General features: G+C 36.9%; 1 protein-coding gene across 1 annotated transcript in view; it reads left to right on the top strand.

Moving 5' to 3' along the window:
• LOC110568491 (contactin-associated protein-like 3) overlaps nt 1-16449 on the top strand; it is a 241642-nt gene that overhangs the window by 188612 nt on the left and 36581 nt on the right. Inside the window, exons 14-15 of the mRNA XM_021671890.2 lie at nt 5268-5424; nt 16260-16387. Coding sequence (XP_021527565.2) covers nt 5268-5424; nt 16260-16387 — 285 coding nt within the window. The remainder of the gene's footprint in view (nt 1-5267; nt 5425-16259; nt 16388-16449) is intronic.

Here is a 16449-nt window from a genome sequence, read left to right as displayed (position 1 = left end):
AATTCTATCAGTTTCCCCCTAACGTATTTTGACTTTCTGTTTGCTAGGTACATACACATTAAGTATTATTATGTCTTCTTACTGTATTGACTCCTTGTCTAACGCCCTTTTTTCATCCCTGATAATTTTCCTTGCTCTGCAATTGGCTTTGTCTGAAATTAATTTAGCTACTCTGGTTTCTTTTGGTTAGTGTTAGCATGGTATGTCTTCCTCTAGCTCTTTAAATCTACCTGCTATTTTATGTTTAAAGAGGATTTCAGCAGACAATATATAGCTGGATCATGGGATTTTTTTTTGGTCCATTCTGACAGTCTCTGTCTTCATTGGTACATTTAGACTGTTTACATTTAAAGTGATTATTGATACTTGGGTTAATATTTGTAATACTGTAACTCTTTTTTATTAGTTGCCCTTGTTTCTTCTTTTTTTCCTGAATTCCTCTCTCACATTTTTGGTTTTAATTGAACATTTTATACGATTCAATATCCTCACTTCTCCTAGAATATTAATTACATTTCTCTGTAATTGTTTTAGTGGTAGCCTTTGAGTATGAAATATATATTATAACAATCTACTTTCAAATAACACTAGTCCACTTCATTGATGGTGCTGGTACTTTTAACAGTATTTCCAGTCCTTCTAATTTGTATTACATTGCTATCACTCATTTTACTTATTCATAAGCTATAATCACCCAATACATTGTTAGTATTATTATTTAGAACTAACTGTTACCTATTACATCAATTAAGAAGAAGACACGATTTTATTTTATATTTATTTATTCCTTGTCTATTGCTTCTAACTTTCTTTATGTAGTTCTGAGTTTCTGACCTATATTGTTTTTCTTTTCTCTGAAGAACTTCTGTTAACATGGCTTGCAAGTTAGGCCTATTGGAGAAAGAGTTCATCAATTTCTGTTTATCTAAGATAGTCTTTATTTCTACTTTGCTATTTAGGATAATTTTACTGGATACAGAGTTCTATATTAGTGTGTGTGTTTTTCCCAACAGTTTAAATATTTCGCTTCACTTTATTCTTGCTTGCATGGTTTCTTAAAAGAAATCTGTCATAATTTTCATCCTTGCTCCTGTGTAGGTAAGGTGTTTTATTTTACTCTGGTTTCTTTCAAGATTTTATTTTAATTTTAAGAAAGTCTTTCATTTTTTGCATTTTAAATATGATATGCCTAGGTGTGGATTTTTTTTGTATTTAACCTGCTTGGTGTTTGCTGAGATTCCTGAACCTGTGGTTTAATGTCTGTCATTAATTCTGAAACATTCTCAACCATCATTATTTTAAATATTCCTTCTGGTTCTCAACTGTCTTCCTTCTACTTCTGGTATTCTCATTATGGGTTACATGTGTTACACCATTTGAATTTGTCCAACAGACTTTGCATACTATGTTTCATTTTGTTCTCTTTGTGTTTAATGGAAAATTTTTATTGACATATCTTGAAGCTCACTGATTCTTTCCTCAGCACTTCCCAGTCTTCCCTTTGATGAGCCCATCAAAGACCTCTACATTTCTTATACTTTTTTTAATCTCTAAGTTTCCTTCTGATTCTTTCTTAGAGATTTCATATCTTTTGTTTAGTTTGCCTGTTCTTGCATGTTGTCCATTTTTTCAACATCGGGCCCTTAGCATATTGATTATTATTTCAAATTTCTTATCTGGTATTTCCAAATCTGTCGTATCTGCATGTTTGCTTGCTTTGTCTCTTAAGACTGTATTGTTTGGCTTTAGCATGCCTTGCAGTTTTCTGTTGAAAGCCTGACATATTGGCAAAGGAACTGAGGTAAGGCGGCCTTTAATGTAAGGTTTTTTGTTTATCTGGTGAGTAGTTAGTCTGTGTTTGCTCTTTGCATCACTGTGGTGTCAGAAGCTATAATTTTCTCTGAGGTCCTTTTATTTTTCTTTCTTCTGTTTTATTTGAGCTTCCCTAGAGTCTGTCTTAAATAGGGACCAAAATTGACAGCTTTTTCATTTGTAATCTCCTGTTACTATACAGGTAACTTACTGATGTCATGGTAAGGTGTAGAGAGAGGAGAAGCATCCTGTACTTCTATGATTAGGTCAGTCTTTTAGACTGTCTTCCTGACTGTGACCTTGAGAGTGCTTCTCAGCTTCTTTCCCCTTCCCTTGGGTGAGAAAAGAAGGCTAGAGAGGGCTGGTGCTGGGTACTTCCCTTCCCCTAGGTGGTTTAGGCTCTAGTAAACTAGTTTTTTGGGGGCGTTAGAATGTTGTTAAGGAGAACATAATGTTCTGTGCTTATTTCAAAATGTTTACTCCTTCCCTCTCCCTGCTGGAGACATAAGAGCATTTTTCTCCTATCTTTATCCTGAGAACTTAATGAGTTACCTCCTGGAGGTAAAACTCATGGAAGCGTGTTGACCAAGACTTATCCCCGACTCTAGGAGTTTTTAGTCTCTCAAGCTTGTCCTTGCTTAATACCCACCAATTAGTCAATTACATTGTAAGTGTTCTTACCAAACTCCACCATCTGCTTTTGCTCCATTAGCTGCAATACTGTTTTCACTTGTCTCTGCAGCTTTAGGAGTAATGTTTTTCCTATGACTTTAACTCTCTAATGGATCTAAGAAGAATTGTTGATTTTTAGTTACTTCAGATGTTTTCTTGTTGTGAGAATGGGAGTGATGACTTCCAGTCTCCTAATGTCATGTCAGGTTGGAAACCAGAAGTCTTAATTCTGGCTTCATTTTTGTAAGGGTCGGTTGTTTCTTGCATACTCATTTATGTCTTCCTGGTGATTTAAAAAAAGAAATCATTAAGTAATGCCCCTCTTTGCGTCTAGTATTTTTGTTCTGAAGTCTGTTTTATGAGATAGCCATTCTGTTTTCTTTCAAAGTTAATTTGAAAAGTGTATTTTTTCCATCCTTTTACTTTTTTTTTTTTTGAGACGGAGTTTCGCTCTTGTTACCCAGGCTGGAGTGCAATGGCGCGATCTCGGCTCACCGCAACCTCCGCCTCCTGTGTTCAGGCAATTCTCTGCCTCAGCCTCCCGAGTAGCTGGGATTACAGGCACGTGCCACCATACCCAGCTAATTTTTGTATTTTTAGTAGAGACAGGGTTTCACCATGTTGACCAGGATGGTCTCGATCTCTTGACCTCGTGATCCACCCGCCTCGGCCTCCCAAAATTCTAGGATTACAGGCTTGAGCCACCGCACCGGTCCCCATCCTTTTACTTTTAACCTACCTATGTTTACTTTGAAGAGAGTGTCTTAGAAATATCTAGTTGTGTTTTTGTTTCAGTTCACTCTGCCAATCTCCACCTTTTATTATATTTGACATTTACATTTAAGGTAATTTTTATAATTTTCTTACTGTTGCTTGATAGTATAGTATATATGTGTGACATCACAGTCAACTTAAATATTTTCACCCTTAGAATTAAATATAGAATCCTTGGCACACGCCTGTAATCCCAGCACTTTGGGAGGCCGAGGCAGGTGGATCACGAGGTCAAGAGATCGAGACCACCCTGGTCAACATGGTGAAACCCGGTCTCTACTGAAGATACAAAAAATTATCTGGGCATGGTGGTGCGTGCCTGTAATCCCAGCTACTCAGGAGGCTGAGGCGGGAGAATTGCCTGAACCCAGGAGGCGGAGGTTGCAGTGAGCCGAGATCGCGCCATTACACTCCAGCCTGAGTAACAAGAGCGAAACTCCATCTCAAAAAAAAAAAAAAAAAAGAATATCGGGCCGGGCGCGATGGCTCACGCCTGTAATCCCAGCACTTTGGGAGGCTGAGGCGGGTGGATCAGGAGGTCAAGAGATCGAGACCAACCTGGTCAACATGGTGAAACCCTGTCTCTACTAAAAATACAAAAAATTAGCTGGGCATGGTGGCACGTGCCTGTAATCCCAGCTACTCGGGAGGCTGAGGCAGGTGAATTGCCTGAACCCAGGAGGCGGAGGTTGCGATGAGTCGAGATTGCGCCATTGCACTCCAGCCTGGGTAACAAGAGCGAAACTCTGTCTCAAAAAAAAAGAAAAAAAAAAAAAAGAATATCTTTCAGTTTTTAGTGACAAAGCTTTTAGCACATTTTTAAAAAGATTCCTGATATTAATTCCTCTTCAAATTTTCCCAGAATGCCGTTTTGTTTTTTTGTTTTTTTTTTTGGCAGATGGGCAGATGGTGGACAGCAGTGGTAGTAATGAATGCAGAGATCTTATCTAGGAATGAGTTATAATTGAGTTGTGATAAGCAGTAAGGTAGAAGCTAAGTTCCGGATCTCAATTCATATCGCAATGGTAACAACCTATTGAAATTTGAGAAAAAGCACCATATGACCAAGCATGCTTAAAAAATTGGTTGAGTTAATCCAATGTTATTTTCCTCCTGCCCTAATCTGTGACAACTGCAACTTGTGTCCCCTGGCCCCCTTCCTCTTTTTAAGATGGGTGGCCTGATACCTGCTTTTTAAATTATGCTAACTTTACTGTGATGTGCACTCCATCACCCCAGCCTTCACTCCCCATCCCCGGAAGCATCCCTTGTCATAATATGCGACTCTGTAGACCTAAGTCAGTGTCTGGCTCTACAGTTTAATCATTGTCATTGCTGAGGAGGAGGTGCACTAGTCAGAGCTGTAGTTGACCCACAGCACTTTGTTTCTTCTCATAAGAAACAGTTAACCTCAGAGATGAAAAAGGCCTATCAATGCCATTTCTTTAGCCTCCAGATAAAAAAGTCAGGACATCCAATACAATAAAAACACAGACCTCCAAAAATTTATAAGTCCTTACAGAGAGAATCCTATATTTCCAAATATGTAATATACAGCTAGTTAGCAAAAAGATGTAATGAGATAAAATCAGTATCTTTGTATAATATTAAACTTTCTCAATGAACATTTCATAATTTCAAGTAGATTTTATCTGTAGTATGCAGATTACTCTGGTATTTATTTTAATGGTGAATGTTTTATGAATGTTATTTCTATGGAAAGTATATAACATCACATGCAACTAAGGACTAAATTCTAATAGAAGAATAATAGGTGGGAATCATTTAAGCCTAGATACTGAAATATTGGCGGAAGAACATTGCTTAGCGTGTTAAAGAAACATCTTTGTTTCAGAGGTAAAATACAAGTTTTTAAGTATAGTCTCATTTTCTCTCTCTCTCTCTCTCTCACACACACATATGTTACAGCTGGGAGTACAGGGAGTTATATGAGGAGAGTGGTGGTGAGGGACAAAGTAGCTGTCATCTTTCTCATACTTGTCTTTCAGATGGAACCCCACTGAGCTGGTGGGTTGGAAGAACCAATGAAACACACACTTACTGGGGAGGTTCTCTGCCTGATGCTCAAAAGTGTACTTGTGGATTAGAGGGGAACTGCACTGATTCTCAATATTACTGCAACTGTGATGCTGGCCGGAATGAATGGTGATTTCCACATGATTTCCCTTCACAAAAATGTAGTTTTTATTTTTTAATTATGCATAGTTAATTAAATGTCAAACAAGCTGGTACAAAAAGGTAACTAGATTAAAGTATGTTCAAGCAAGTTGAAATATAAGTTTTGATGAAATGTAATCAGTTAATCTAAGGATTAAATTTTGTGACTAGAGATTTACTATTTCATTGTGAATACTGTATAATGTGTGTTTTATTTTTCCTAAAATAGAAACAGCTGGTAAGTTTTTCACTCACTGAAAATCAAATATTCTCTTGGAAGTTTAGTTTAGTTAATTAATCAATCTAGTATTCATGTGGCAATTCAAAAAGTGAATTTCTCCAAATCTTTGTCTAAAAATGATATGGGATATAATGCTGTACATTCTATCATTCTTTTAGAAATTAACAGTAATATTAACACATTAGAACTCTGACAGGTCCTGCATAAAAGAACTGTGTTTATTTTGTAGAAAAAACAATTTCCCATACTCACAGAACTCTGCTTTAGTGCGATAGCAAAACTTTGAGCACCAAGTGTTCTGTAGACTGCACTTTGAAACAACTAACATAGAATTTCAGGAATTTGAAAAGTACACTGTAAGCTTTTGCTTTGAGCTGAAAAATTTTCTCATGTAGATTGCAATGCCTCTTTATTTTAGAAGTTCTTTTTGAGGTTATTATTGAAATGTGTATTGGTTTTCTTTTTTTTAAATTTGTAATGTGTAAATGTTTTTAATCTTTGGGTTCATGTCAGCAACTTAAAAAGCGTTGTCATAAAATAACTAGATCATGCAGAGTACATGCTTTTAAAAAAATCTTAGGCCAGGCACAGTGGCTCACGCCTGTAATCCCAGCACTTTGGGAAGCTGAGGTGGGCGGATCACCTGAATTCAGGAGGTTGACCAGCCTGGCCAGTGTGATGAAACCCTGTCTCTACTAAAAATACAAAAATTAGCCAGGTGTAGTAGTGTGTGCCTATAGTTCCAGCTCATCAGGAGGCTGAGACAGGAGAGGAGAATCGCTTGAACCCAGGAGGTTGCTGTGGGCCAAGATTGCGCCCCTGCACTCCAGCCTGGGTGACAGGGTGAGACTTCACCTCAAAAAAAAAAAAAAATAATAATAATAATGGTCAATCCACGTGTCAGTATAGTTGATTTGAACATAAAATATCTAATTAAGCAGTAATTTGATTCCTGAAAATTGAGTTTATTATTTGGCCTACATGCTAGTCCACTTATTTATTTGGCATAAAAAAGTCTATTTTGTATCACTTTAAAAAATATTGTGAAATTGGAAAAACTCACTTGAATCTACTGGAGCTTTCTATAGAATATATACTATACACTTACATCGGTATTATTTTTACTCTTCCTCAATTTGAAAATTACAAAATGATCATATGGATTTATGAGACACTATTTTTCAATACTTTGATGTACAATCCTAATATAGCTTTCTCTTACTTAAAAATGAATGCAGTTTTAGTGCAGTGAGTAGGAAGAACAAATCCGATCCATAGTTTCAAATCTGGCCACCAGTAATTTCCAGGTGTGAAGTAACCTCCCATCTGTTAAAATGCTTTTGTACAAGATTTTGTATGATGTACATTTTAAAGTGTCTGGTATTACGGTGTGATGACATTTGTTAGCTTTGGGCTCTGTAATGAGACAAACAGCCACTTTCAAATCTTTTGAGGGACATCTTTAACAATCCTAGAGGTTTTCATTTCCTCCATTCCACAAGGGGCTTCTGCCTGCAGGGGCTCCAGCCCTCCAGCTCCTGGCTGTTGAGAAGACCTCCAGCTCATTAGTCCGTTCCCACCCCCATTTTCTATAGGTCAGAGAGGAGATCATTGGCAAGTTATTGCAAGAAAGCCAGAATGGCATATTTGCTAGTGGCTTTATAACTTAACTAGAAGAATGTTAACCATTTTTTAAGTTACAGAACTCTCTATTAGTATTAAGTGCATACTTTATTGTAGACTTCACATATGCTTAGGGGAGTAAACCAGAGGAACGTATCACTTGGAGCCATCTGTATTGAGTGACCTTCCCATGCACTGACTTTGAGGAGGGGGATAGGAGAAACTGAAGTGGGTGCAGGTCCACTGACACCCTTAGCCATGACACTGCAGCACCGTAAAGGACTGCATTCGTGTGACAGAAGACTTGGGCTTTCATTTGGAAAACAAATTTAGGAGAGACTCAGGTCTTAAAAATTAAATCCCCTCCTACATTCAGAAGGGAGCATTGTGGAATCATTTGCTTTTTGATCTTATTTTATTTACTTTGCACCTTCTGGTAGACAGGTCTATTCAACAGTAAGACCATAAGCATTCTCAAATTCTGTCCCAACTTTGCAGAAAATGTTTTGTAAATGTGGGTGTGTATATCGGGTGGGGATGGGGAATTCCAATTTCTGTTTTAATTTTTTCAAATAAAATTGATTTTTCAGTTTATAAAAATAGAATTTACCAATTTTATAAAATGAAAAGATTTATAATTATAATAATATAGATTAAGATGTAGAAATAAGAATTTAATCTCAGTTTTTATTCAGTATTTTCTATTACTGAGGTGCCTAGTGAGGTTTTCTTGGTGGGAAGTTTATGATAAAAAAAATAGCATTCAGAAATGAAAGTAAAGTGAAAGCTATTTTAAGTATCTTCAGGTGTATGTCTGTTAAGGTGGCCAGTAGTGTTGTTAATATAAACCATCACCATTTTTCCATAAGGTGTCCCTGTAATCAACAGCTCATCGAAAGTGTCTTACTTAAAAAATAGTTAATGATCAGACAGTTCCTCAGTTACAGTAAGAACGTTCTATCAAATAACTATGACATGCCAAAGATTTATTATAAAAACAAATATATTTAAAAGCTACTATAATGATTTAAAATATTAAGCTACACTGCAAGTCAATATATGTGTATAAATGTAGAGTGGACTGTGTTCAAATACATCTATATAGTCTCTAAAATATACATATAACATATAATTCAGCTGTCTGCAAAAATCCACAAGTTGTTTTGCTAATATAATGATGACACATGTAACTATAATATTATTTTACTTCTTAATAATTTAAATAGGACTTTTGTGTGATTATCTTAGAGTCTTTAAAAAATAAGCACCAATAAAAAGCATAAAATAAGATGATTTAAATGCATACAAGTGTACAAAAAATCATAATAAGTATGAGTAAACTCTGTTCATTTAAAAACCAGACATTAGATCTTACCATACTGGATTTGTAAAGAAGCTATAGCTTGTTTACAGAAGATAAAATATAAGCACTCAGTGAAGTTGAAACTAAAAGAATGAAAAATACTTACCAAGTAAATACAGATCAAAAGAAAGCAGATATAGCTGTGTTAAGTCAGACTAAGACAAAAAGCAATGTTAGGGATAAACTTGAACTCTGTCTAATGCTAAGATGGACTCACTGGAACGATCTCATTACCCTACACTTGTATGCATCATCAGAGTATTCAAAATATGTAAGGAAGTAATAAATACACAAAGGCAAAGTGACACCCAAAACAGTGGAATAATTTAACATAACATTTTTGGGAATGAATAAGTGAAGCAGATAAGAATATTTTAATATTATAATTCATAAACTTGATATAGCAGCCATATATCAAGTTTAGTAAAGAAAAATTATTTTTATAGAATGTATTATACAGTATTATTGAGCAAGTATAGAAAATATTGCAAATGGATGGAATCTTAACAAATTTTACAGAATTGCCATGATAGAAACTATATGCTTAATTATAATCAATAACAAACATATAACTTTTAAAAGCTCATGTATGTGTCAGTTACAGACACAACAGAAAATAAAATATATGTAAGTGATGAAAAGTTTGGAAAATAGACAAACTTGGCAGATATTGCAGATGACATGATTGCCTACATAGAAAATCAAAAATAATATAAAGAAATATCAGGAAAAATGAGAGTTCAGTAAGTTTACTGAATTTATGGTCAGTCAGTATTGAATTTCTATAAAATCATAAAATAATTACCATTACAAACCTAGTAAAAATGTGTTTGCAATATTAACAAAAATGTAAATTTCTGTGGAATAACTGCAGTACTTTTAATGGAAAAAATTATGAAACTTTGTCAAGAGAAGTAAGGACAGCCAAATAAATGGATCGACTCACTACTGTCGTGGATAATATGACTCAGTATCTTAAAGGAGTGGTTCTCAGTCAGGTAATTTTGACCCTCAGGGGACATTTGGCATTGTCTGAAGACTTTTTTGTCGTCACACAGAGAGGAAGGTTGTTTATATTGGTGTCTATTAATTAGAAGTCAGGGTGCTGCTAAACATCTTACGATGCACAGGGCAGCCCCCCATAACAAAAAAAATTAGTCCAAAATACCAATAATGCTGCTGGTGAGATACCTTCTTTCAAAGTTGACATTCTCCTCAAATTAGTCTGTAATTTTAATGAAATTCCAAAAAATGCGGTGTTTTACTTATTTGTGTAGATTGCAACAAACTGGTTTTAAAATTCATTTGGAAATTAAGGATGAAAGGATAAGCAAGGTAATTTTTAAGATGAAAAACAAGGTGAAGACTAATTCTGTTGGCTGTCAAGACATACTATATTGCTATAGTAATTAATGCAGGTTGAATTGACTAAAAGATAGGCAATTAACAGAAATTGAGAATCTGGAAATTTTTTCAGTGGGTTGGGTGTGGATCATACGATTTTATTATTGCTGACCTACTCCCCCAAAACAATCATTAAAAGTTAAAGTTGACTCAGTGTTTCCGCCTTTTAGCTTTCTTTGCAACCGCCCAAATTTATGGCTCTACTTTGCCTTAAATAAAGTTATCTGGCAAATGATAAGTAGTAGCTTTTGGACGTTTTCACACTTCCTAGGAAAGCACAATTTCAAGAACAACAGGAATTTTTAATAAATAAAATTTTTAATAAAATATAAAATTAAAAGCCAAAGTCTTTGAAAGTTCTCTTACTGAATTTTTAATACTGCTGCAAGAGATTATGGTACATATGAATGCACTATTTCCAAGTGTAGACTATAGTATAAGCTTTAGAAAATAATGGGGAGAAAAGAAGAAAAATGAGATGTTCCTATTAGGAAGTTTTGAGGAAGTCTGATAACTATGATAAATCTTGAGTATTCTATTTTGATCTGCAAAGGTTGGGAATCTACCTGTAACAATAAGAAATTGGTGAAAAAATACTGACCATCTTTATGCTCAGACTGAAAACACCAGTCTTTCCAAAACAACTGAAAAAACAAAACTTTATTATTGTATCTGCCCAAATGAACTGAAATGCACTGTGGATTTCAGACATCCTCAGTATTTTGCACAGTCAATATTAAAAATGGAATGAAACTTGCAGCTTTCATGCGAAATAGATCTTTAAAATTCAAGCATCCTCCATAAATAATAAAATTGCATTCTCTCTAGTAGACTTGCTAAAATGATAATCACAGAAGTTGGAATAGTAATTTTTAATGGCTACTGCATTAATAAAAAATTTCCTAGACCTACCTCATTTACCAGGAGACATATTTCTAGCTTGTCTACCATCAGTCCACTCTAAAGCTGAATGGTGATGCTTTTACATAATCCATATTCTGTTATTTGCATAAAAATAAATGACAGAGTGTTAACTAGGTAAGGCAATGGGATTTTGGTCTGAATTTTAGAAATAAGCTTTCTTTACCATAAAGTGTATTTTTTTCAGGGAATAATCTTAAATAATATAGCCATATTATTTTAGTTCTATCTTTTCCAATTTGAAATTTTGATGCCTAAAGTCTTTTATAAAAGAAGTTGATTAATGGGTACAAAAGTACAGTTAAGTAAAATAAGTTCTAGTATTTGATAGTGCTAGGGAGATTATAGTTACCAGTAATTTATTAGCTATTTCAAAATAGCTAGAGGAGAATTGTAATGTTCCCACCACAAAGAAGGATAAACGCTCAAAGTGATGGATATCACAGTTACCCTGATTTGATCATTACGCATTGTTTTCAGGTATCAAAATATCACATGTACCCCCAATATATGTACAAGTTTGACATGCCAATTTAATTTTTTTAAATTCAGAAAGCCTTATTTTGAAAATACAAAAGTGTTGCAAATGATAACATCAGTTATGATTTTTTTTGCCACAAATGCATGCAAAAGAAGGTTTGGGAACTGGGCAATTAGGACCTAGAAATAGAAATTCCATTTGACCCAGCAATCCCATTACTGGGTATATATCCAAAGGACTATAAATCGTTCTACTATAAGGACACATGCACATGAATGTTCATTGCAGCACAGTTTACAATAGCAAAGACCTGGAACCAACCCAAATGCCCATCGATGGTAGACTGGACAGGAAAAATGTGGCACATATACACCATGGAATATTGTGCAGCCATCAAAAACGATGAGTTTGTGTCCTTTGTAGGGACATGGATGAACCTGGAAACCATCATTCTCAGCAAACTGACACAAGAACACAAAATCGAACATCGCATGTTCTCACTCATAGACAGGTGTTGAACAATGGGAACACATGGACACAGGGAGGGGAGCACTATACACTGGGGTCTGTTGGGGGGGAGTGGGGGGACAGCGTGGGGTGAGGAGTTGGGGAGAGATAGCATGGGGAGAAATGACACATAGGTGAAGGGGAGGAAGGCAGCAAATCACACTGCCACGTATGCACCTATGCAACCTTGCATGTTTTTCACATGTACCCCAAAACCTAAAATGCAATAAAAATAAATAAATAAAAATAAAGGAACCCAGAATTATGTATAGTCTTCCCTTCCTGTCATCTTCGCTTCCTGTGATCTTGGGCTGCCCATCATATCCAAAAACTTGCTTTATCTCACTAGTGGAGCTCACAGAATGCGCACACTGATATCTGGTATCGGGTCATTCCACGTGAACAGTAATTTTATGGATGTTGTAACAAAGGAATACATTTTAGATAGGTTCACTTCATGGAATTTTGAGCAAAGAAGGCAATTTACTTTTATCAGTGATTCTTGGTAAAAGAGAATGAAACCATCTTCATGAAGAGCGGGGAACAATTTTGCAGAATTCACAGTCCCAAGCATTTTCACATGTGTTTTCACCCTGGCCAAAAATTCCTTCCCATTATGGCTGCTTATAATATCACAAAATGACATTTTATTAGCCTTGTAACATTACATTGTATGAAAACACCAAGTGAAGCTTCCTTACAGATTTGCCACTTGTGATGGCACATAATTTATCAGGGAAACTGATTTTTTTAATTTGACCCTTCAAACTTGTCAACATGTCTTTTTCTTTGAGCTCTAGTGAAATGAAGTGCAGAAAAGCAAAAGAGAAACATTCTCTTTTGAAAAATTGTTAAGTGGAAAAAATATCAGTGGCGAAGACATATAATAATTTCTGCCACTAATAAGTGGCAGAAAAAGTCAAATAAATCACTTGTATCCTCAGTCTGATAGGACTGAGCAGACAATACCTTTTCTCTGGCTATAGTCGTCCTTTGAGAATGAACTTTAATTCGGAAGCAGTGAGAGAAAACCGAGGCACAGCTTTCATCCGCGCTACCTCTAACGCCAAGGAACTAGCGCCTTTGGCTTAACCTTGGGGTGGAGACTGCCTCTCCCGGGTAAGCAGCCCGAGGCGGCCTCTGAGTGGTCAAGCTTTATTTCTCTCTACGCTGATCTTGACCGTTCAATTGACTCTCATGACAGCTTAACACAGCCCGGCGATATTTCCAGTGATGTGGTTTGCCAGCAAGCCCACCGCAGGGACTTCCTCTCACTCTCTGCAAGGTCGGAAACTCTCAGAAGGGGCAGCTCTGAAATTCACTTCTCAGAGGCCCACAGCTGCCGGCGCGAGCCCCGCTGCGAGGTGACTTGGATACCCATTTACCCTTCACATGAGCCCATCCTTCGCTCACTGTATTGGAATGTGCCACACAATACGCTTTTTTGAAGAGGAACCAGGGAGTAATTCATCTTCTTTATGTGTGCTAAGCAGAGCAAGAGGGAGAGGCGAGCGGGACCCACGATGGGCCGGGGAGTCGTGATTAGTAACAGCTGACAGCCTCAGACCAAGACCCTTTCTTTGGCTACCTCATTGTACCAGCGGAGCACAAAGGAGTGACTGTCCTCCTGCCAAGATTCAGAAACCCAGGACGACAGAAAATAGCAGCAAAAAGCAAAGTGTGTGTTGAGTAGTGCCGGCAACAGGCTGACGAAAGCCACGCTTGGATCTACCTGTAAAGCCTGGGTTTGGAAAGAACCCTCTGTCACGTGGAAAGCCCCGCCTCCTCGTGGTGCCCATTCACCAGCACCATCAGGAGGAAAGTAGTGAATTCACGCACAGGAAGAGCCTGGGGAGAGCAGCAAATTGCTTTGGTTTAATGAGAGGAAGTTGAGGGCCAGAGCCCCAGCCTGTTTTCCCTTTTTTCCCCAAAGAACCGTGATTTACAACTGACCACTGGATGAGTAGTTTGCAATTTCCACAAAAGCCGTCTTTACTTTGGATTGTGTTTCTCGTTGGGGAAAAGACCTTCCCGCATGACTGTCTTGGGAAGATGATGGAGATAGCACGTTTCCTAGCTGGCAAGGTGCTAAATGGGACCGAATTCCACAACCAGGCTTGACTTGTCCAAAATTAACCAAAGGGCTTCTCAAGTTGACTGCAGAGCATGTCAGACTCAAGGGATGCCCTTTCTTCCCGTGGAAGGCCTGTCCCTCACAGAAGAAAAGGCATTAAAATGAAAGCCTCATAGAAGTTGAAAGCAATATATGAATGTTGAAGACCAATTCAATCTGCCCCTGCTTTGCCAAAGAACAGCTGATGCAGGAGTGTGACTCCAGGCCCAGCCATGAGGCTGGGGAGCAGCAGATTCTTGCGGTCGAAGGAGTCACCCACACCTGTGGCCACCCACACCCTGCAAAGATTCTGGAACCATAATCCAACCTCAGCACTCTGCAATGGACCGAGGTTGTTTGTTCTTTGAAACTGAAATTAAGATTTTTCAAACAGATGTATTTCTTTAAAATAACAACAACCAGGGAATAAAACACGTTCACCTTGGAAAAAAAAAGTATTTACTAGATTCTATAGAGTTTCTATATCATAATGAGTAACTGGACTAAGAGTGTTTTATCTGTAAATAAGAATACACATGCAGTTGAAGCAAATATATAATAAAATATAAACAAATGTATATAAATATAAACATTTTATTATAAATGCATATATGCAATATTTATTATTGGCCAAATATTTATTACATATACATTTATATACATATAATAAAATATTTTTGCAGAAGAGTAGACAAATGCCTTCAATTTGGGCAGAGACAAAATTAGTGGCATAGCTAAGACCAGGACCTGATGGTCTCCCAGGGTATCCTCCAGGTCTCTTTGTATTGGATCCAGACATGTGTATTTATTTTCCCAGTCACATAATTAATACTCATGGTATACAATAGGCTGTATGCTTTCAGAAGGCAGAGACTATATTTTTTATTCTGTGTCCACAATTCCCAGGACAATGCCTGTTCGACAAAAAGTGAGCGCTAAGTGTTAGGATTTGATTGTTGTTTGTATTTTGTATTTTTTGAGAAAGGGTCTCACTTTGTCACCCACGCTGGAAACTTCAGTCTCACTTTGTCACCCTGGCTGGAAACATGGCTCACTCCAGCCTCTACCTCCCAGACTTAAGGAATCCTCCCACCTCAGCCTCCCACATAGCTGAGACTACAGGTGTGCGTCACCACACCCAGCTAATTTTTGTATTTTTTGTAAAGACAGGGCCTTACTATGTTGCCCAGGCTGGTTTCACACTCCTGAGCTCAAGCAATCTGCCTGCCTCAGTCTCCCAAAGTGTTGGGATTACAGGTGCGAGCCACTGTGCCCTATCTGTGTTTATTGACTGAACTACCGGGAGCAGCATTTCACAGACCACTTTCACGTGCATTAGTCTATATATTACTTATAAGGGGAGTAATGTATGTATTTTGGTTTTGAATCCATGAGATTTGTTTTCTATTTACAAAGTTAACATGGAAAGAAATACCCAGTAATCATAAAAGAACTTTAAAAAAATTAATGATAAGTTAATATTCTGCAAAATGAATGTCTAAATCCAGTGTTACTATTTTTATTTGTAATGAATAATCATTTAGATATTATTGTAAGACAATTTTAGAAGGGAAGTTATATGCTTAAGAATCTTGAAAATATTAATATACTATCTCATGCTCACAAAATGACCACCCTTCTTGATTTGTCCCCTTTATCCTCTGTAATCATTTAGATCAGGAACTGGCAAATGGGTCAGGAGTTGATAACCTGCTTTGGGTGAAATCCAGACCACTAGTCTGTTTTTGCATGACAGTGAGCTAAGAATTTTTTTTTACATTTTTAAAAGGTTGAAAAATAAAAAGTATTTCATGACACATAAAACTTGTATGAAATCCAAATTTCATGCCCATAAATTTTTATTGCAACCCAGACATGCCTATCTGTGCCTGTGGTTGCTTTCACACATATTGGTGACAGAGTTGGGTCGTGGCTGCGAGAAGCTGCATGGCCTGCTGAGCCAAGATCACTTACTGTACGATCCTTTACACAGAATGTTTGCCCATCCTGATTTAGATTCGTGGTAGTCTCTGTGCTCTCAAAATATTGAAAATGTTAAGTGTTATGTTAAGTCCTATGACGTTGCTTCAAATTGCAGTAAGAGATCAGAGTTAATTTTGCCTGTATGTTAATCGGAATAATTTTAAGGGTTTTGGTTGTTTATTTTTAGGACCAGTGACACAATAGTCTTTTCCCAAAAGGAGCATCTGCCAGTCACTCAGATCGTGATGATGGACGGAGGTCGACCACATTCCGAAGCAGCATATACACTGGGGCCGCTGCTCTGCCGCGGAGATAGTAAGTAATGGCGAGAAAAAGCTTTCTTTTCATAACAACAGTTTTTTGGTTATAAAAGAGTA

Source organism: Aotus nancymaae, unplaced genomic scaffold (assembly GCF_030222135.1).
Source record: "Aotus nancymaae isolate 86718 unplaced genomic scaffold, 86718_ANA_hifiasm-v0.15.2.pri h1tg000041l, whole genome shotgun sequence".
Classification (NCBI taxonomy): domain Eukaryota; kingdom Metazoa; phylum Chordata; class Mammalia; order Primates; family Aotidae; genus Aotus; species Aotus nancymaae.
The sequence above is the reverse complement of the archived record's forward strand: the minus strand, read 5'-3'. Positions and strand labels throughout refer to the sequence as shown.